Genomic DNA, 21,426 nt, shown 5'->3' on the forward strand with positions numbered 1-21,426 from the left:
AAAAAATATAGAAGAACCGAGCCTACCCTTAAAAAATAACACGCCTATATCGAATACCAAAAATTATTTTAGGCTTTTATTTTTCAAACTTTTTCATAACATTTCAAACACAACATAAAATTAGAATTAAAAAAAATACAACATAAAAGTTCAAACATAAAATCTTTTTATGAATATTTACAATAAAGAATGGGGAAAACAGCAAAAATGAATATTTTTTGTTGCCTATTAACCGGACACATTGAATGTCCGAACAGAATTCATACGAAGTAAAATCCTCGAAAATCATTTATCTTACTGAGTTTGAATTTATCTAAAATAGGACAAATTCAGTAGTTAAATTAACCCAATCAAAAGATATTTAAAGGGATAATCAGATAGGTTGAAATCTTTAGCATGAAAAGAGTTGGACAAAAAGATTTGGAGGTTTCGCTCAGAACATTTGAAGTAATTTACAGACAAAATATCTCGAACCATCTGATTATCCCTTTAATTCCTAAGGTGACGGTTTTGGAATAAATAATGACGATTTTAATCATACATAAATTCTGTCCCGTTTTTTTCCCGGACACACTGTATATGATCCGAAAATAATTGAAAGTAATAAATAATAAATTCTTTTGGAACATTACATTATGATAAAATTATATCATAATTCAATAGAGACAAATGCAAGAAGAAAAAAAACGAAAAAATAAAATCTTTTAAAAATGTAAACTAAAAAATGGACAAAAAATGCATACCGTACATGAGAAAGCGCATTGGTAATAGCAATCATGACACCAAGAAAACGCTTGTAAAATTACAATATTTAAAATCAGGGTTCTTTGCATCAATCGTGGTTTTAAGATAAGTCTTCGTGCGCAAAAGAAATAAAATTTGAGTTAAATTTAAACTTTATCACAACAAGCGATCTATCATGGTTTTTTTTACGTTGACTTTGAAAAACCACATCAAAACAGGGTATGATAAAAAAACACCTGCTAACATGTTTTCAGATAAGAACAATATTTATAATTTTTAGCTTTTGATGGCTAAAATCTTCAGAACAAGTTAGGAAGATTCTTAGGCTTAAAACTTCAGGAGGCTTATAAAAAAATCACATGTACAGAAAACAATGTCACAGTTCCGTCCAGAAAAAGGGGGGTAAAAATATTACTTTATTCACTTGAACGACCTCCCACGAGCTAATGCCTTAGAGGTAGGCAGCAAATATACACTATCCTTAAATGTCTACTATTGTGTAACGACCACAGCCTAATAGCGAATAGTATAGAATTTTGATATTCAAAATTTCTAAAAATGGGATACTTTCAAGGCAACGAATACACCCTGCTCTCTCTTTCGAGGCCAAAATATAAAAATCAAGCCATTCTAGTGAAGATTATCCTCGAAAATAATTGGGCCAATAATTTTCCATAGGAAACGTATTAAATTTCAATAATATACCAATAATGTTTATTAAGGGTACTACTAATAGGGACTGCTAAATTATTTCGCAGTCACATGTATCAAGACAATAAAAGAATAAAAGCAAAAAAAGAATGGGTCAGATAGGGATTTAAAAACAGGGAGAAGTAAAGAGATGAGAAAAGATGGGCAGATGGGTAAAGGTTAGGGTAGGGCGGTTGAAGGAGGGAGGGGGCGCCGTGATAAAATCTCACTATAATTATTTTTGGCACTTGCACGATTCATAAAATATCTCATCTGATATAAGAGGGTCGTCCAGTGTTGACTTTGACCAAATATTTTCCAACAAAGTATCTGATGTAATAGACACAAAATCAATTGTCTCTGCAAAAAACAGGATTGTAAAAGCTCCTTTGATCTTTCTTTTTTGCTTGTCATCCTTTTCATCATTTTCTTTCGTTCTTTGGCAAAGTAATATCCCTACATTATCCATACATAATAGCCGGTGGTAATGAAAGCACTACTTTGAGCAATTATTAAGAACAGCTTTCCATCGGTCTATGTTCAGTATACTCAATCTCTTTTTCTCCATTTCATTCGATGTATTCACACCTCAGACAGAAATGGGTGATTCAAGTTCACTGGCGTAAACATCTGGGACGATCATCTGTGCCAATTCTGCTACCTGTGAACCAAAATCGGTCATTACAATGAAGGTACAGTTGATTCTCTTTAACTCGAACCTCTATAACTCGAACAATTTTTATGGTCCCTTCAGTCAACAATGCTTTTATGGTCCCTCTATAACTCGAAATTTAACTCAAACTTAAGTCGAACAAATAAACTAAGTGTTCGAGTTATGGAGAATCCATTGTATGATTAAAATTAGAGCAATGAGAACTTCATAGTTCTCTATATTCACCTGTAAACCCTAAAAGTGCGAGGAGAATGGGTTGGAGTTTATCAGGAAAATGATGCCAAAATTCATTTCTTCCTGGTAAACTCTTACCAAGTTACCTTACGCTTTAAGGGTTGATAGGCGCAATTAGAAAGCGGTTTTCGTCTAACAGGCTTACTAGCCGACCCTGTTGTTGCAATTTTGTGGGAATTCGGATATTTTGTTCAAAAATCTGATATAAAACAGAAAAGAACAAGACAGACTAGGCTGGTCTTAGATTTTGGGTGACCTGTAGAGCTCCGTAAATTCCGTACCATAAAACTGGAGCCTTTTCAGGGCGGGGGGGTCTATGTACAAGAAAGCGGCATGTATCATGGGGTGGGTGGGTGTTTTGAATTTTTTTTTGCTGTTTGGTATAAATTCGTATTATCTGCTTAGCATCTGTGTAATATACATGAGGTTTTTTGGGGTTTGAGTGTTGAGTTTGCTGGATAGTATTCTGTACTAAACAGGGTGTATTGGAGTATATTTGGGAGTTTGCTGGATAGTATTTTGCAGTTTTTTTACTATAGGGGTGGAGTGGTGTCTAAAATCGAAATTTGCCACAAAGTACTGATACATGCCGTTGTTTTGTACATGGACCCCCCCTGGCCTTTTTCATTCTTTTTGTGAAATATTCAACAAATTGTAAAGATATAGAGCTTTTACCTGGTCAAACTTTTTGGTGAAATTTTGTAGTGCAGCGATACTGTATTCACCTGCCAAATCAAATGAAAAACAAGGATAAGCATCATTTGTGTGTGAAAGCTTTTATAAATACCGTATTTTTTTCCTCGCAGATTTGCTGTTATTTATATTATAAAGTTTTCCGAACACTTTTCAGTAAAAAGGGTTTTAATGCACCAACGGGTTGAAATTCAAAATTGTGCATAAATTGATCGAGTCAGTTATGATACATTGTTGGTAAAATGACTGAACACGCACCTCAAATCCAATCGACTTACAAAAAGAACAAACAATAACAATTCGAAAAACCAGTGACTTACGAGCTTTGGAGTTATAGGAGAGTTCAGCGACAACGTGTAGGAGAGCTGACGATAATTCGAAGGCGTGATCATCGTTGATCTGGTGGAAGAGATGGGAAAGTTTAAACGCCTAACACGCACTGAGCTTCATATATACCCTGGGTAAAGTTTCTCCATCCCGCATAAGCTAATCTTTGATCGGAGTTTTTTTGTAAGTGGTAGCCTAATGGTAGCACTACTCAATAGTAGGGTAAAGGCATCGAGAACGCTAGATCTGTTTTTATTCTTGAAGACTTTTGATGATGTTTTGCCGTTTGACATTGAATATCTTTAAAAATACAATGGCTTCTTTGCGTATACCACTTTCTAAAGATCTCAGATCAAAATTGGTTAATGTATCTTTGTCTTGGGCTTTTAGTGGTCAGTGGTAACAACAAGGGAAAAAAGATAGCTCAAATGGTGCTCATAAACATTCGAACCCTTCGAAAGGTTCTTGTTTTTTTTGTAGATAGTGGGTGCTCCACGAAAAAATATAGGGGTTTGGTAACTAACCGTGTCCTTTTTAATATGAATTCGCGTTAATGCTCATGTTTATGGTTAGAACTTAGCTTAAACTAGTGTAGACGTTGAATTGATACCTCTCTTTGGCATGCTTCTTTTATCGCCAGACCGACCTATATATATTCTAAGTGTAGACAACAGTTACCTTTACAATTGAGAGTGAATAGGCGAGACAACATCCAGCTTCTCTGACAAAGGGACCTGGTCCATCGAGAATACTTGAAACAGTGAGATTGACCAGTATCCGAAGCATAGAATCGATAGCCAGTAGATGATTACGTAGTTCGTATACACTGAGTAGGTTTGCTAACTGAAAGTAAAAAGTGAAAATGTAATGTAACAATTAATTGTTAATCACATGTCAGATGTGAATCATTTAGGTAAAAGATAAGCGTAAAGTTCTAAAAAAAACTATAAGGCCTACAAAAACCAATCCACTCTCTTAAAAAGGGTTCAAAAATTACTAAATTCGAAAACCCTTCATCCCAAAGGATTAGAGCAAAAAGATGGGAAGAAATCTCTATATGGGTCCTAAAAACGTCAAGATATATCTTCTTAATAATGTATGAACAGATACATAGTATCCTACTCCCCCCTTTCAAAAGGGAGAGAGGGGGAGCCAGAAAATAATTTTCGAAATTTGAGAGGGTAGATTAATAATGGGGGGGGGTTAAATATTTAGGTTTTAATATGTCCAATAAATAGGGGGAGGGGACAAAGAAAATCTTAATTTTTCAGAGGAATAACCTTTTAAACACTTTGTGGAGTTTTTTTTGCTATTTCAAGAGGGGGGCCAACCCGCTAGGACACCTGTACATATGATACTTACAAATTGTATCCTAAGTAGTTTGACATCGTTTGCTGGTCCATGTTGTAATTTATTTATCACCATTAGTACTATTTCGTCGCCTAAGAGAAGAAGGTAAAACTATATTTTAAACCAATAAGGTATAGCCGAGGACTGGAGTCGATTCTATTATTGGGTCATTCATAAAGAACGTACACGCAAAATTTTCAAAATATTTTACACCATTTCCCCCATGTACGCAGAGACGTCATTCAAACAATGGGCTTTTCCAGAAAAAAACCGTATACCCCCTGTTGAGGAGGTCCATTTCCGTTCCAAGGAGGTAAGGTTTGATAAGTGGGAGATACAAAAATCGGTCAAAAATAACTGGAATTCCATGGGGGTAGCTTTTTAAATCCTACTAAAATTCAGAATTCCAGAGGGGGGTTTAAACCTGAAATTGCCTGGAATTCCAGGGGGTTACAGCCTTTCCAGCCACAGAGGGATGGACCTCCTCAACAGGGGGTATACGGTTTTTTTCTGGAAAAGCCCAATAGACGTACGCTTTCACTAACCCCCCGTTTTCCCCGTCATTGCGTACGTAAATGGATGGCCCCTATGTATGTAAGATTCAATAAAGCCACTTATTTCTTACTTAAGTTGCGCGGTCCACGTGATTTTTAAAAGTTTTACAAAAGTTGTATTGTAAGTAACATTCACGACCAGAAATGACGAGAAATGTAAAACCGGAACACAAAAAAAATGCTAGGTTCAGACTGTCATTCGAAATACAGTGCAAATTGGGCCATTCCATTTTATATCCATACAGGGGGTGGACGAACATTTCCAAAGGTAATCCGAGAAAAATTTCTAAGGGGTCTTTTTTCATTTTTCCAAGGGGTAAAAAGTAATTCTAAAATTTCCACGGGGTAAAAGACTGATTTCAGTTCATCCACCCTCACTAAAAGGTATGAAAATAATCTTTCGAAGGGTACTTTTTCAAATTTCGTCATTTTCCATGGAGGTATCGACACATTCTCAATAATCTTTTTTGACTTGAAAAGTTTTGACCCCCCCCCCTATATGTTTTTTTAATGGAACAACCCATTTTAAGGCATTTCTCGAAAACAGACAATGTCCTGTAATATTGTTTATCTTAAAAACTCTTTCGAAAGGGCACAGTAAAAGTTTTACAAACCTTCTGCGTATTTGAATATTTTTGATAAATTTAATGCAGATGCTTTTAATGTGACTAGAACAGCTTTGAATGCTTTGGGGTCTGGGTTCCGAGTTTGTAGTTCTTTACATAGACAACCTGAAAAAGTAAGAGTATTTGTTAAAATCAAAACGTTAGTTGCGGGTAATGAAACTTTAAAGGAAGCCATGAACCTGATCGGAGGGGGAGGGTGAAATATCAGATAATATTTTTTAATGAACAGAAAATTATCACGGTATGGCTAAATATATATGACACCAAAGGCAGGCTAGTGAACTGTGTCACCTTGGTGACTTTTCAAAATAAACTCTAGTATATTCCATTGAAACTGTAGCAGAAAAGTAGTTGACTAAAATTAAGCAAACGAAATATCGAAAGTATCATACCCAAAAAAAATCAAAATACTCACTTAGCGTATCAGTTATATCGTATCTAACATCTTCTTCGCTTCCAAAATCGAATTCGATTTCTTCGAGTATCGATCGGAGTTTATCGAGATCTTTCGAGTATTTATCGAAGCATTTCTTTAAGTATGATATACTGTCATCGAGCTATGGGATGGAAATACGATTCTTAAAGTTATGAGCTTTCCAAATAGTAAAAACAATTTAAGAATTTAAACATTATTTGAAACATTATAAATTAAAATGGATCTACATAGGGGTCTCAGCGGATTCGGCAAAGATCAGTAAAGGTTGGCCGGGATGCAGACCAAGCGGAGAAGATTTGCTGGTTGCAGCTACTAAAGTTATGTTTGTTTATCTTCTTCACAACCTTCTGAGACAGATAATTTTTTTCACTTGGGTTTGCGTATATATTTACAACAACAAAAAAATTATAGCTTAAAATTTTAGTTAGACCAAACTGAGACTTTAAGACTTTAGGATGCCGTTCAGTTTTTTTCGAGTCATCCGGAGTTAAATTGGACAGATCTAAAGGATCAAACAAATAAGTACAATACATACTTCTTCGAGGTTCACTGGGTAGATGTGAGGTTTGAGGCTGGTCTTGCGGTTTTTATCATCGTAACTTGTTACGGAAGCCGAATGGTCTTTGTGTGGTGGCTCCATTGGGTGACTGTAATGGAGAAACAAAGGAAGTAATTTTCATGGGATAAAATTTCACGGGGATTTCGCAGATTCCACGGATTTAGTTGCCTTTTTAAATGGGCCCGGGGAGAAGTACTCGGGTAAAAGGGGGTACGGGGAGGTGCCGCTGCAAATTTTAGTCCCATTCAGGGTCCAATTTTCGCAAATTTTTGCAACATTTTTTGAAAAAAAGTCCCACGTAGAGTCCATTTTTCGGACCTCAGCGGAACATCCCCGTCGGGCGGCAAAGATAGTACCCCCCTTTGCGATTTCGAGTTATTGAGACTAAAATATTTCACAACTCACTAATCAGGATTTCCTTCGTACGGCGCTTCTTCATCTTCATCGTCTTCTAAATGTAAAGTTGGCGCATCATTGTTGGTGGGCGGACCTCCGCCATTCTGTAGGGCGCTCGGGTGCACGCGCACATTTTGTATAAACTGTGAGATCATTGCACCAAAAGGCGTGCTCATCACATCTTGTGGGAGGTCTGTGATGTGTGATGGGATTTTCTTTCCCGTTAAGAATTGCGAAACTTCGTTCGAGAAAGTGTTACAATTGTGAAGGAATAAATCGTAGCGCTCAGGTCTAGAAAGAAAAATATATATCCGTGTTAACACGTTTTTTGTGAGAACAAACTATTATGAGAACAATATAAATATTAAGAACAAGAACAAGAACATTTTAAACTAAAGGACTCTAAATCAGCTGAAAACTCACAAAACACTGACATTAAGAACATTTCTAAGCTTAAAACTTAGGTTCAGAACAACCGAAGACTTTTGGATGTTCTAATTTGAAAAACGCATCAACACAGAGACAACTAACATCAAAAGAAAGTAAAATGAAGAACTGCAAGAAATTCATCTTTTTAAATTGTCATTTAATAACTTGTGGAATCCGCTCTTGAGATTGGAAGATTCTCTTTGAACGAAACAGATGCATGATTTACAATGGTTTATAAAGTGTCGACTCTCACTAAGTCATTCGAACTTTTATTATTCGCACTAATTCTAAGTCCCTGTCAGGAGGAGACTGTCTTGAAATACTCTCTACTAATACTCTCTAATTCGAATCTCTTTGTCATTCGAACAAATTTGAAGAATTTGAATTAACGACTGAATTATAGTCAACTGTGTCTAAAAAACAAACAACCAAAATCCTTGGAGTCTTGCATACCTGAAAGCTTCTCTCGATAATCCAGCTAAGTATTCATGGAAGATTCTTTTGGTGACAGACGTCTCACCAAGACAAACTGTTTCGTCTGGTTGACCAAGTATAGTACCACACTTGTGAAATAGAAAAGAAAAAATTTAAAGTTAAACTAAACTGTTTAAAATTTAGAACAATGCAAAACCTCTATGATACTGAGAGGCTTTGAAAAATAACTGTCTAGGAGAATGAGAAAGTTTGTCAAACATTGCAAAAAACGTAGGGTTGATTCTTGGCATTTTAAAGGGGTGATGTCTGACTTCTCTCATCACATTCATTCCGTATGTGTTGCAGATTAAGAAGCTTGTCGAGTACAGACAATCTTGTGTTGTTAAAATCTTTTGTAAAATTTTAATATAAAACGACCATTAATTAAAAATAATTGTTGTTCTTTTAAAAATTTTAAGAATCATATAAGAATATTTGGGCTTGAAATCAAAAACTTTAAAAAATCATTAGGCTCATTTCGAATTATGCCTTATAAAAACTGCGTAATTCACATGTGTATTTTATAAAAAAATTTCGTATTTTAAATAATGTATTTCATAATAAACTGTGTATCTCCACATGCGTATTTCATAAGTTTCCCTCGAAGTTCAAGGTAGGGAATTTTTCAATATTGTTAACTTACCGGCGCACAATTAGTGATCCCATCAGAACCGAAGTAATATTCTTTACCGAAACATACAATTGCCGTGTGCCTATGTGAGAAGGAGATAAATTCAGATAAGTAGTTAACGGAGACACTGACGTTTATAAACCCTGGGCCAAGCTATAACCACCATCTATGGTCGGGGTTTCTTGAAAGTGGTACCCTAATGGTAGCACTACTCGACGTGGGTCAATCTATAATTCAATATGAGTAGTGGTACCATTAGAATACAACTTTAAAAAACTTATTTGCTTAGTCGAGACTGAAAATGTTTCGTGGTATATGAATGTCAGTGCTCGGAATCATCCCATTATCTAATTGAAACAAAGTTTTCGGGGGTAAAAGGGTTGGAGAATATCGAGTATGTTTACACTGGACAACAACAACTAGCGACTACTAATCATCGCAAGGTCAACTAATAAATAAACTTTTTCTGCCCAGGAATAAAAACGGTATCACATTTCAGTCAGCCACTCAATGAAACAGAACTTTTAGGGTTTTACTGTAGTTAGTTTTATACACGACAAAGTCCGTACCATATTCCATCAATTTGTTTTCCTATAAGAGAAGAAAAGACCAGTGTAAATATATGTTACTACAATAAAATGACTAAACTCCCTTCATATCTTGACAGTAAACTATTCAATAGTCTTGTTTTTTATATTTTTTCCCATTAACGGCTTACGGTCTGATCTATCTAGATCGTCTGCATTCGAACCTGAGGCTGAAGTCCGCTCCAGACTATATAAAAATATGGTTGAGACTTGTAAAGGTTCTTTACATGTTTTACTTACAGTTGACGCTCTCTAATTCGATATTCCATGCCCTATTTAATTCGATGTTCTTTGAACTATTCCATAACATATATTATTCGATAATATCGAATGTCACCGTCAACAACAAACGCTCATAAACGACGCTCTACCATTCGATACGCTCCCTTATTCGATACTAATCAAATTCCTCTTGAAAATCGAATTTGGAGATCTCCAACTGTATGTCAATATAAGGAGCCTACCTATAAGTGGTAAGGAGAGCTGTCTGGCCATCCCTTTGGAGATATCGTAAATATATAAATTAACTTTCTTCATCTTTATATTTCTGTTTGATATTTTTGTTGTTCAATTTGACTTCGTTTTTGTTTTGATTCCTGGAAACGAAGAAAGAGAATTCAGAGGGTGATGATTTAGTCAGTTGTACTCAACATTTAAAGCTAGAAGATCAAAAGCACACTCAAACAAACGTTACAGTATGTCAAAGTCAAAAAAACGTTGCCAGGAGACGTCCAAAGTTGGGCAGGTTGAGTTCTTTTGGAGACGTATAGCACTTTATTAGTCAACTCAGTTACTTTTTATTGTTTTCGAACCTTTATAAATGGTAGAGAAGACTAAAAATATTGAAATGTCAAAATAATTCACGCTTAGAGAAAAAAAACCGTGAGAAAAAGAAACTGCTTAGCTGAGTAAAGCGCTACCGCCAAATATATTTTAAAGATAGAAATTGTAACCTTAAATTTCTCATTTTCATAAAACGCCCATCAGGTCATGGCTCCAACAGTAAACTCCTGATATTCCGATGGCGGATTGGCGCACACTAAAGCTGTAAAGGTGCGGGCCAATTTCCCATCGGAGAGAAATGATCGTCGGCCTTTAATGTGCCACATCCTCAGTCGGGTCAGACAACCCTGACACGTTTTAAGGGTTGGGGTTTAGGCTTCCCGTTGGAAAATTCTTGACAAAGTCGGACAAAATTCCGTTCTAGACCTTCCAAATGTTGAAAATCCCTCCGATCTTCAAACAAAAAGTTACACATAACGTTATGTCAAAATCAAAATTTATTTTCTACAAACATCAAAACAAACTACAGGCTGTTTCACGTTTACACGATCGTCGGGTAAATGGATCATACATAATGTTATGTAAAAAGAGAAACACAGTCAAAAGTAATGAAGGTAGTTAACCTTATACCCCTCTCGCTAAAAATTTAAGACACTACTGAAAAACTTCTAAAGCTAAATACCATCAAACAAAAGCGTTGAGCAAAACTTAATCTTCCAAACAAAACTACGCTCTATATCATAATATAAGACAAGAGAGACACAGCACAAACGCAATACCAAAAATTGAATTATCAAATTTTGAGTCCCCTAAAGATACTTATGATAAACAACCAAAAGCGTTACTTAAACAAAACATTAAACAAAACCAAAAAACCACAAAATGATCAAGCACTAAGGTAACGCATGACATTACACGTTTTTTATAAGAGCAAACTATATAAGAACATATGGCTTCGATGGCAAAAATCTTAAGAACAAGTTAAGAACATCTTAAGGCTTTGCAGACTCTAAAAGAGCCAATTTGTTAGGAAAATAGACCAAAATACTCACAAAATGGTGAAATTTGAAAACATGTTAACAACATTTTTAGGCTTTAAAACTCAAAAAAGATAATAACAAGGGCTTCAGAAATTTTGGATGTTCTTATAAAAAAAACGTGTATACTTTATCGACGACTTCGAGAGAAACTTTGGAAATCATTGACAAGGACTTGAGTCAAATGTCAAAATCTTTCGCAAGGTATACAGTGGAAGTTCTTCATCTCTAACCTTTTTATATCTTGAATACCTCCTTAACTCGAACAAATTTCTCGTATTTCTCGTGCGTGTTCGAAGTCAAGGAGACCCCACTGTATTTCATTATGAGAGTAAAAATATTGACATTGCAATTAGTCCGTAGAGAGAGCAAACAAATTTGGCAATTTCGAAAGTCTCAATCAAGAATAGTTTAGGATGTAATGACTTCCTCAAAAACCATGTGTTGGTAATCTTTTGCATACGTTGAGGAGTTCCTCTCAAATTATTACCAACCACTCCAGAGAAAATGTATGTTACACCACACACAGTTTTAGCTTGGTACTTACTACCAGTAAGAGGATTTTAAGAAGACCCGTGCATTATTCAAGTTTGGAGGTGGTTCAATCAGTAGTCGACGTTTTATTGAAGTAGCCCTAAATTTTAAAACTCCGATCAAAACCTATTGTCTATAAATGTCTATTATAAAAAATAAGGCAGGATTTGGTACGGCTAAGCTTAAGACATATCAAATATCAAGAACAAAAAAAAGGAAAGCGAACCAACTATTTTCCCATAAATAGACTACTTTCTCATCAAACAGTTTTCTTTTGAAAGAGGCCCATTGACTGCCCACGAGTGTTCGAGATATACACTGTCATACAAATGACAGTTTGTGTAATGATTAATGATCAAAGTTCCTTTTAAAGGGATCCTTGCACATGTCAATTCCATTGATCGATATTTGACATATTTGACCCTCCAAGGCATGAGCCCGAAATAAAATTTCGCGTCAGTTCAACGATTTAATGAAAATTTTATGCAATTTTTGCCTGAAAATCTTTCAAATATTTTTCAAATATTTTGTGTAAGTGATCAAAAATGACATGTGTAAGGAGCCCTAAGAAATCTCAATTCATTCATTGCATTAGAATAGCAAAAAGTGAAGTTCAACTTTTTCATTTACTCAATGCTGAACATTAAAAATAAATCAACGATTCCATCTAGACCCTCCTGCAAGATTTCAAAAAAATTTCGGCCTCGTCAATGACAGTTATACTGTTTCTTCAAGTGAATTTGGAAGAAAATCATCTACAAATACGAGCAACTACAGGCAAGTAGGTCATGGAGTCAGATTAAACAAAAATGACGGTGTTATAATGAATTGATAATATTTATTATAACATTTAAAATCTGAAATCGTCACTAAAGCTATTAAAACATTCCATAGGTCGATAAAAACGTGATTTTCAAAACTCTCGTACAAGGGGTCATAAAGGTTATATTTTGAAAGCCTGGTACATGTTTCAAAGTTCCTAAGAGAGATTCATCGAGCAACAAGATAAAAACGTGATTTACATACAGCACAACAAGAAAGAAAACAAGCAATATGCTGAATGGACCTACCTGATGATGAAACTTAGATAGCAATAAGGAGAAAAACAATCATTAAGAAAATATAGCAGTTAGCGAAAATGCATTAAATTTCATCATTGATATTTGATGGGGGGAGGGGTTTAGGGAAAAAAGAAATAGAAAGTTCCGGTTGCAAATTTGCAAAAGTTTTGTTGACAATTGAATCATGCTTGATGGTGTCATTGTTATCAATAATTTTTTTAAGTGAAAAAACAAAGAAATATATGGAAAAAGCCCAATTCAAATCTGCGAAAACGGCGATTTCCGGCACACTTCCGGAATTTTCAGCCGGAAAACATGATTCTCAAAAATCCGAATCGGCCACACTTAGGACACATCTTCATGCAAAAATCGGGAAAAACGATTAATGAAATCTCGAGAAAATGGCAACAAACCAGTTTTGACGGCATATTATCGGCATTTTTGGCCGAAATTTTTTTCCTTCAAAAATCAGGCTCCGTCACATTTTAGGTATTGCCGTTTTTCATCAGTCTGCAAAATTTCATGAAAAAATATAAAGTACAGCTCGAGAAATTCAAGAAAAATCGTTTTTCCGGCGATATTCGGCTGTTCCGGCGATTTTTAGAAAGTCCGGCATCAAAAATCAATTTTATTGACAATTGAACCATGCTTGATGGTTGGCATTGTTATCAATAATAACTTTGCGTGCAAAAACAAAGAAATAATAGGAAAAAGTCCAATGAAAATCTGCAAAAACGGCGATTTCCGGTATATTTCTGGCATTTTCGGCAAGAATAGAATTTTTCTCAAAAATCGAACTCAGCCATGTTTTGGGCATTGCTATTACGCATCTATGTGCAAAAAATCAGAAAAAACTAATGATGAAATCTCGAGAAATTGCCAAAAAAACGGTTTTTCCGGCATATTTCCGGCATTTTCGGCCAGAAAAAATGTTTTTCGAAAATCGGGCTCCGTCACATTTTAGGTATTGTCATTTTGCATCAATGTGCAAAATTTCATAAAAAAATATAAAGTACAGCTCGAGAAATTCAAAAAATACTGTATTTCCGGCGAAAATAGGCTGTTTCCGGCGATTTTTAAATAGTTCCGGCTTCAAAAATCAATTTTATTGAAAAATTAAAACATGCTTGATGGTGGGCATTGCTATTAATAATGTTTTTGAATGAAAAAAAACAATCAATTATAAGGAAAAAAAAGCCAATGAAAATCTGCAAAAACGGCGATTTCCGGCATTTTTCCGGCATTTTAAGCCGGAAAAAATTTTTTCTCAAAAATCGGACTCGGCCATATTTTGGGCATTGTTAATACGCATCTTTGAGCAAAAAATCAGAAAAAACTAATGATAAAATCTCGAGAAAATGCCAAAAAACCAGTTTTTCCGGCATATTTCCGGCATTTTCGGCCGGAGAAAATTTTTTTCCCAAAATCGGGCTCCGTCACATTTTGGGCATTGCCATTTTGCATCATTGTGCCAAAAATCAGAAAAAACTAATGAGCCAATCCTGAGAAAAGCTGGTAACAGACGGACGAACGGACGAACGAACGGACGAACGAACGGACAGACGGACATCGGTTAATTTATAGGACCTCTACCCCACCGGGGTAGGTCCAAAAAACAGTTACACCCCTGTACATCTTATGGCTATTTCCCAGTTGGGTTGATATCTCAGGGTATCCATTCCATTGAGGGAAATTATTTTGCCAACTTTTCTTATCAGAGAGAGCTTTACAGTGTCTTTGACAAGGGTGTGCAAAATGAAATCTAGTTTTTAGCTGAAATGTCTGAATGGAAGACAGATCGGTTTTCTACTCAAAGACATCTTTCCAACGTAGATCCAAGAAAACTAGTTGTGTATCCAGGGCTCTAAGATCCGTGACTTGAAAGCCCGAAGAAATCTCGACATTTACCAAGACTAGAAATGAAGGATTGAATCTAGTGCTTCCAATAGAGTCGAAACTCATACCAGATAATTCAAAAGGCTTTCAACCAACCAACAATTCTCGTCAACATCACTTTAAAGTGGATTTAACACACGCCAAACATTTCAACCATCTAGTCAAGTCAAAATAGTCATAAATAAAACAAGTTTCTCCACATTATAGCCAGTTTTTCACAAACATATTAAAGACAGTTTTCAATAACAATCTCTTGCCGTGCAAAAAAATCATCATCATATTATAACACACATTATAAAAATGAAAATAAATATTGAAAGATATAGCTGAGAATTTTGATGAGTCAGCACATATTGAAACGCTTAACAGACAGAGATTGAACACATTTAAAGAGATTCTTTTGATCTAGAACCATCTGTAAGTAATTAAAATTTTCGATGATTCAACGTGCATTGACATAACACGTCTTTTTTTATAAGAACGTCAAAAGCATTTCGGGTGTTCTTAAAATATTCTTATATCTAGCATTAAATATAGGTGTAGTTTTCCAAGAAAATGCATTTTCTAGAGCTCACAAAGCCTTAGAATGTACAATACTCTTAGTAAGTTCTTAAATTTTTGGTCGAAGCCTTACATAATATGTTTTTACATATGTTGTCCATTATAAGAACGTGTAAGACAGCTCTCTAAATATTATACATGTTTTTTCTTTTATAAGCATAACGTTTATAAGCATATGCAAGCTCAGTTTTTGCTACCTAAACAATGGATCTATTGCTTGAGAACAATGGAGTACTAAGCATAATGCGAGCCTGATATGGGGATAGACACTTGCTTATAAAAAAACATGTAGTTCAAAACAATTGCTGCATGTACTGTTGTGTCAAACCTTCTCTGTCTCAGGGAAACTTTCGACTGACATTTCTTTAGAAGCTTAAATTGTTTCTTTCAGGTATACTGGCTGAAAAAGTAGACTGTTTGTTTCCCGGGGTACAAAAATTTTATATAAGAACAAATATAGAACAAAGCTTCGAGATAAAAAGTTTAAGGATATTTTAAGGCTTTGCAGGCTTAGGAAGGTCGACCAAAATCTCTAAGAAGCTCCCGTTGTTGTACATAGTATGTTGTTTCCTAATATAGACAATTTTTTACAAAAGTAAAAAAATATAACAGCATAAAGCTTCGAGGCTAAAAATCTAAGAACATCCTAAGAACATATTAAAGTTTTGCAGGCAGTTTCTTATACGAAGTTAGACCAAAATACTCATGAAATGCTGAAATTAAGAGCATTTTTAGAACAAAATTCAAGACTTAAAACCGAAAGGTTAAGATTAGGCTTCACAACTTCTTGGCGTTATTTAAATAAAACGTGTATAGAAAAAGGTTGCAGCCGACCAAACGCTTGAGGGAGATTAAGCTAATCGACCGCTAATCCACTTTTGAGCAACCGGGCGCAGCTGTCCAGCTACCAGCGTATTTTTCAAGGCGTGTGGCGGTCAAGAAATTTCCCTGGAAATCCGAAAATCCACGCCAAATGTTGAACATTGTGTCCATGACCGGAATCATTGCTGTGACGCGTTATATCAGATCACATAATATCCTGATACAAATGTCTATGTAAACACTCGAAAATGATTACAGTAGTTAGACCCAGGAAAAAATGAAGTTTATCCGGTTTATCCGGCCATCTTACGCGCCGCTATCCGGCATCGAGTGCCACTCAATATTGACTAGACATCAAAAGTATGCAAATATATGCAAATGTATGTAAATGATAAAGATCCATATAACAGTATAACAAACCAAGCCAAATAAAGCATAAACACAAAACGAGCATTTCAAACAGACTCGAACCAAAAAACATCACATCTATCACAACACCCAAAGTTCTTTATACCTTCCTCAGTCGCTCATAAAATGCATCATCAAACGAAAGGTTCATGATACTTAAATGAAGGATACCAAACTTTGAAGCAGCAGTAGCTTGTATGCGTGATGCGATTGTGGTATACATGTCGATTATAGAGAATAAAGCATCATTAGAAATGATAAAGTTCTTTTTTCTGTAAGAATAGCAAAAGGTAAGACTCGAAACTATATTGGTTTTAAACTGCTTTGCAGTATTTTTATTGGATATTCTATATCAAACTTTTATTATTGATACCAATAAGTTTTTAAATGAGTATTTCAAATTTACTTGACACGTCTGGAATGAGAAATTTCAATGTCGGTCACATTTGAGGTAGGGGCTGTTTCCCTTATGGGACATCTTTCATGAGTGGCAATTTTCAGAGGAAACATTAAAAACCTGCCACACATAACGTTAGTTTCTTACAAAAAACTTGTCTTTTTTTCTCTTTGGTATGAAATATGACATCAATATTAAACGCTATTTCATCTCTAATAGAGATAAAAATACCATGACGCGTTGTTACCATAACAACCGAAAGCCGCGTTGCTATCGCTTTGCATGGTGATGATAGAATAGAGTGGATAAATCACTGAACTCGTAAAATAATGACTGAAACGGAGATCTACTGGTTATCAAATAAAGGCAAAAAATTACAAAAGACTACAAAGCACCGTTACCATGCCTTTGGATGTTCTTGACTTTTTGAGTTTTAAGCAGCCTATAAATGTTCTCAACATGTTCTTAATTTTAGTATTTTTGTGAATGTTTTTGTGCTATTTTCTAAGAAATTGGGTGTTTAAGAATCAGTGAAGCCTTTAATTGTTCTTAACTTATTCTTATAAATTGTGGCCATCAACGTTTTATGTTCTTATATAGTTTTTATTCTTATAAAAACGTGTATTTCGTGAAACAGCATAACTTCTCTTAGACAAAATATCTCCCATTACTAGAAACTTTTTTTAACGAACATTGTCAAAGTGTTCATTCCAGTATTTACTATAGAGTTCATCAGTGGCAAAAGAATGATATCAAAACTGATTTTTTATCATATCACAAAAAGGCCGAGCAACTCGTCGACACACGTTTTTATCGCTATGAACATCATAATGACGTTGATTATCAACGCATAATTTGACGCGCTACTTTTAGCAATGAAAAATACCTTGAAATATGTGACCCTCCAAGCGATATCAAAGACACGAAATTGTTACCGGCAACGAAGCGGTAACATTATTGCCGGCAAATTGGCGTATAATTTACCGATCTTGCCGATCTGGTTTAAATCATCACCGGCAAATTACCGGCAAATTACCGCTCAATGGTAGACCGGCAATCTGCCGGCTAAATTGCCGATCTTCAGCGCGACTTCAGATTTTTGACAGCGGCAAAATATCGGCACGAGCTGATTGCGTCACTTATTTCGGCTGCGTGAGAATAGTTGCCTCGTTCCATCCATGTAGCCATATTACGAACATCTATGCATCCATGTATCATGTATTTCTATCTGTATCGCGTCTATGTATCTGTATCCATGTATGTCTATGACATATCTACGCCAATGTATCTATGTATCGCATCATTATCTATGTATCTATATCCTATGTCTCTATGTATTATCGTTCTATGTCAGGTAGCTATATATCTACGCATCCATGTAGTATCATCTATGTATCCATGTATCATGTATATGTATTCTATGTATCTACATATATCTACGCATCCATGTATCTATGTATCTATGTATCTATGTATCTACGCATCCATGTATCTATGTATCTATATATCTACGCATCCATGTATGTACGTATCTAAATATCCATGTATCTATGTATCTATGTATCTATGTATATCTATATATATCTACATATCTAATATCTAGACATCTACATCTATCATAGTATCCCATGTATCTACTCGATGTATCCATGTATCTATCTTATCTACGCATCCATGTATCTATGTATCTATCTACGCATCCATGTATCTATGTATCCATTCATGTATCTATGTATCTATGTATCTATCCATCTACATGCATTATGTATCATGTATCTATGTATCTATATCTAATATCTACGCATCCAGGTATCCATGTATCATGTATCCCATGTATCTATGTATCTACGCATCACTGTATATGTATCATATTGTTATCCTATGTATCTACGCATCCATGTATTATGTATCTATGTATCTACATTATCTACACATCTATGTATCTACATATCCACGTATCTATGTTTCTATGTATCTACATATCTACGTATCCATGCATCTATGTATCTATGTATCTATGTATCTACATATCCATGTATCTATGTATCTATGTATCTATATATCTACATATCTACGCACCCATGTATCTATGTATCTACATATCTACACATCTACACATCTATGTATCCACGTATCTATGTATCTACATATCTACGCATCCATGTATCTATGTATCTATGTATCTACATATCTACGCATCCATGTATCTATGTATCTACATATCCATGTATCTATGTATCTACATATCTACGCATCAATGTATCTATGTATCTATGTATCTACATATCTACGCATCAATGTATCTATGTATCCATGTATCTATGTATCCATGTATTGTAGATATGTAGATACATAGATCCGTAGATATGTAGTTAGATATATATATAGATACATGGGATAGTACATGATACATAGATACATGCTAGATATATAGATACATAGATACACAGATGGATATAGATACCTAGATATAGGCATGGATGCGTTATACTAGATACATAGATACAGATATATACAGATAGATACATAGATACATGGATGCGTAGTAGATACATATACATATAGATCATGGATGCGTAGAGATAGATAGTAGTAGATACTTATGCGTAGATATGTGATACTAGATACATGGATACGTAGATAATAGATACATGGATATGGATATTGATACATAGATACATAGTATGGATACATAGATACGGGTAGATATGTAGATACATGGATACATAGATACATGGGCTACATTAGATATGATAGCTGCGTAGTACATAGATATGGATAGGTAGATGTAGATACATAGATACATGATAGATGGATATGTAGATACATAGCACATAGATATGGTATGTGGATCATAGATGTGTAAGATGTAGATGTAGATACATAGATACATAGATGCATAGATAGTAGTATATATCATAGATCATAGATACATACGTAGATATATAGATATAGATGTAGATACATAGATACATAGATACACATAGATACATAGATACATAGATGCATGGAAACGTAGATATGTAGATACATAGATACGTGGATATGTAGATACATAGATGTGTAGATATGTAGATACATAGATCCATGGATGCGTAGATATGTAGATATATAGATACACAGATACGTAGATATATAGATACATGGATATGTAGATACATAGATACATAGATACATGGATGCGTAGATATATAGATACATAGATACATAGATACATGGATAATATAGATATGTAGATATTAGATACACAGATACATAGATATATAGATACATGGATATGTAGATACATAGATACATAGATACATGGATGCGTAGATATATAGATACATAGATACACAGATACGTAGATATATAGATACATGGATATGTAGATATATAGATACATAGATACATAGATACATGGATGCGTAGATACATAGATACATAGATACATGGATGCGTAGATATATAGATACATAGATACACAGATACGTAGATATATAGATACATGGATATGTAGATATATAGATACATAGATACATAGATACATGGATGCGTAGATATGTAGATACATAGATACATGGATGCGTAGATATGTAGATACATAGATACATGGATGCGTAGATATGTAGATAGATAGATATGGATATGATACAATACATGGATACATAGATACATAGATATGATACATAGATACATAGATAGATACATAGATACACGTAGTAGATATAGATACATGGATATGTAGATATTAGAGACATAGATACATAGATACATGGATGCGTAGATATGTAGATACATAGATACATGATGCGTAGATAGAGATACTAGATACATAGATCTTAGATATATATATGAACATAATAGATATATAGATACATGGATATTTAGATACATAGATACATAGATACATGGATGCGTAGATATATAGATACATAGATACACAGTTACGTAGATATATAGATACATGGATGCGTAGATATGTAGATACATAGATACATAGATACGTGGATATGTAGATACATAGATATATAGGAATATAGGAATATTTACCATATATTGATTACGTAATGTTAGAATGTTTTTATTCTTCGTCTACCGGCATCCATAAGGCCGGCAAATTGTCGGCAAATTGTCGGCAAATTACCGGTATCAAACACCCTTCTAAAAATAGACGTCACGGCTGGTAACCGCAAAGTTCCCGCCTATAGGTTTAAGAAAGAAAAGATTGCTTGATTTCGTGAACCGATAAATTACCGGCTTAATTCTATGAGTGAGCGGACGATTATCGACTATTGCCGGCAAATTGGCGGATCATTTTCCGATGTTTGCCGGAAAGATTTTTATGTACTTAAAATCGCTTGGAGGATCACATATCAGCTGATAAATGATAGTGAGTTCTAAAGCAATATTCGCAATAAAACGCCAACCACGTCGCCTTTGACAAAATCTCAGGTAATGACAAATATTTAAAGATCGTTTCCATCAAATTTCTTTCTTCTACGACTATTTAGTATTATAGTGAAACAGCCAACCGATAAACCG

At 34.8% G+C, this 21,426-nt stretch overlaps 1 protein-coding gene across 2 annotated transcripts in view; it reads right to left on the minus strand.

Annotated features, from left to right (window-relative positions):
* Positions 1-1,843: 1,843 nt before the first annotated feature.
* The window catches only part of LOC136801508 (uncharacterized), a 59,888-nt gene continuing 40,305 nt past the window's right edge, over positions 1,844-21,426 (minus strand). Inside the window, exons 3-15 of one of the 2 annotated variants that reach the window (XM_067058146.1) lie at positions 9,868-9,999; positions 9,386-9,407; positions 8,829-8,898; positions 8,165-8,274; positions 7,292-7,573; positions 6,863-6,974; positions 6,307-6,448; positions 5,880-5,996; positions 4,724-4,803; positions 4,040-4,204; positions 3,355-3,433; positions 3,017-3,066; positions 1,844-2,095 (exon numbers count right to left, since the gene is read on the minus strand). In XM_067058146.1, coding sequence (XP_066914247.1) covers positions 2,024-2,095; positions 3,017-3,066; positions 3,355-3,433; positions 4,040-4,204; positions 4,724-4,803; positions 5,880-5,996; positions 6,307-6,448; positions 6,863-6,974; positions 7,292-7,573; positions 8,165-8,274; positions 8,829-8,898; positions 9,386-9,407; positions 9,868-9,940 — 1,374 coding nt within the window. In that variant the 5' untranslated portion in view covers positions 9,941-9,999 and the 3' untranslated portion in view covers positions 1,844-2,023. The remainder of the gene's footprint in view (positions 2,096-3,016; positions 3,067-3,354; positions 3,434-4,039; positions 4,205-4,723; positions 4,804-5,879; positions 5,997-6,306; positions 6,449-6,862; positions 6,975-7,291; positions 7,574-8,164; positions 8,275-8,828; positions 8,899-9,385; positions 9,408-9,867; positions 10,000-21,426) is intronic. The other variant, XM_067058145.1, reaches the window with a different exon arrangement.

Source organism: Clytia hemisphaerica, unplaced genomic scaffold (assembly GCF_902728285.1).
Source record: "Clytia hemisphaerica strain Z4C2 unplaced genomic scaffold, Clytia hemisphaerica genome assembly, whole genome shotgun sequence".
Taxonomy (NCBI): Eukaryota; Metazoa; Cnidaria; class Hydrozoa; order Leptothecata; family Clytiidae; genus Clytia; species Clytia hemisphaerica.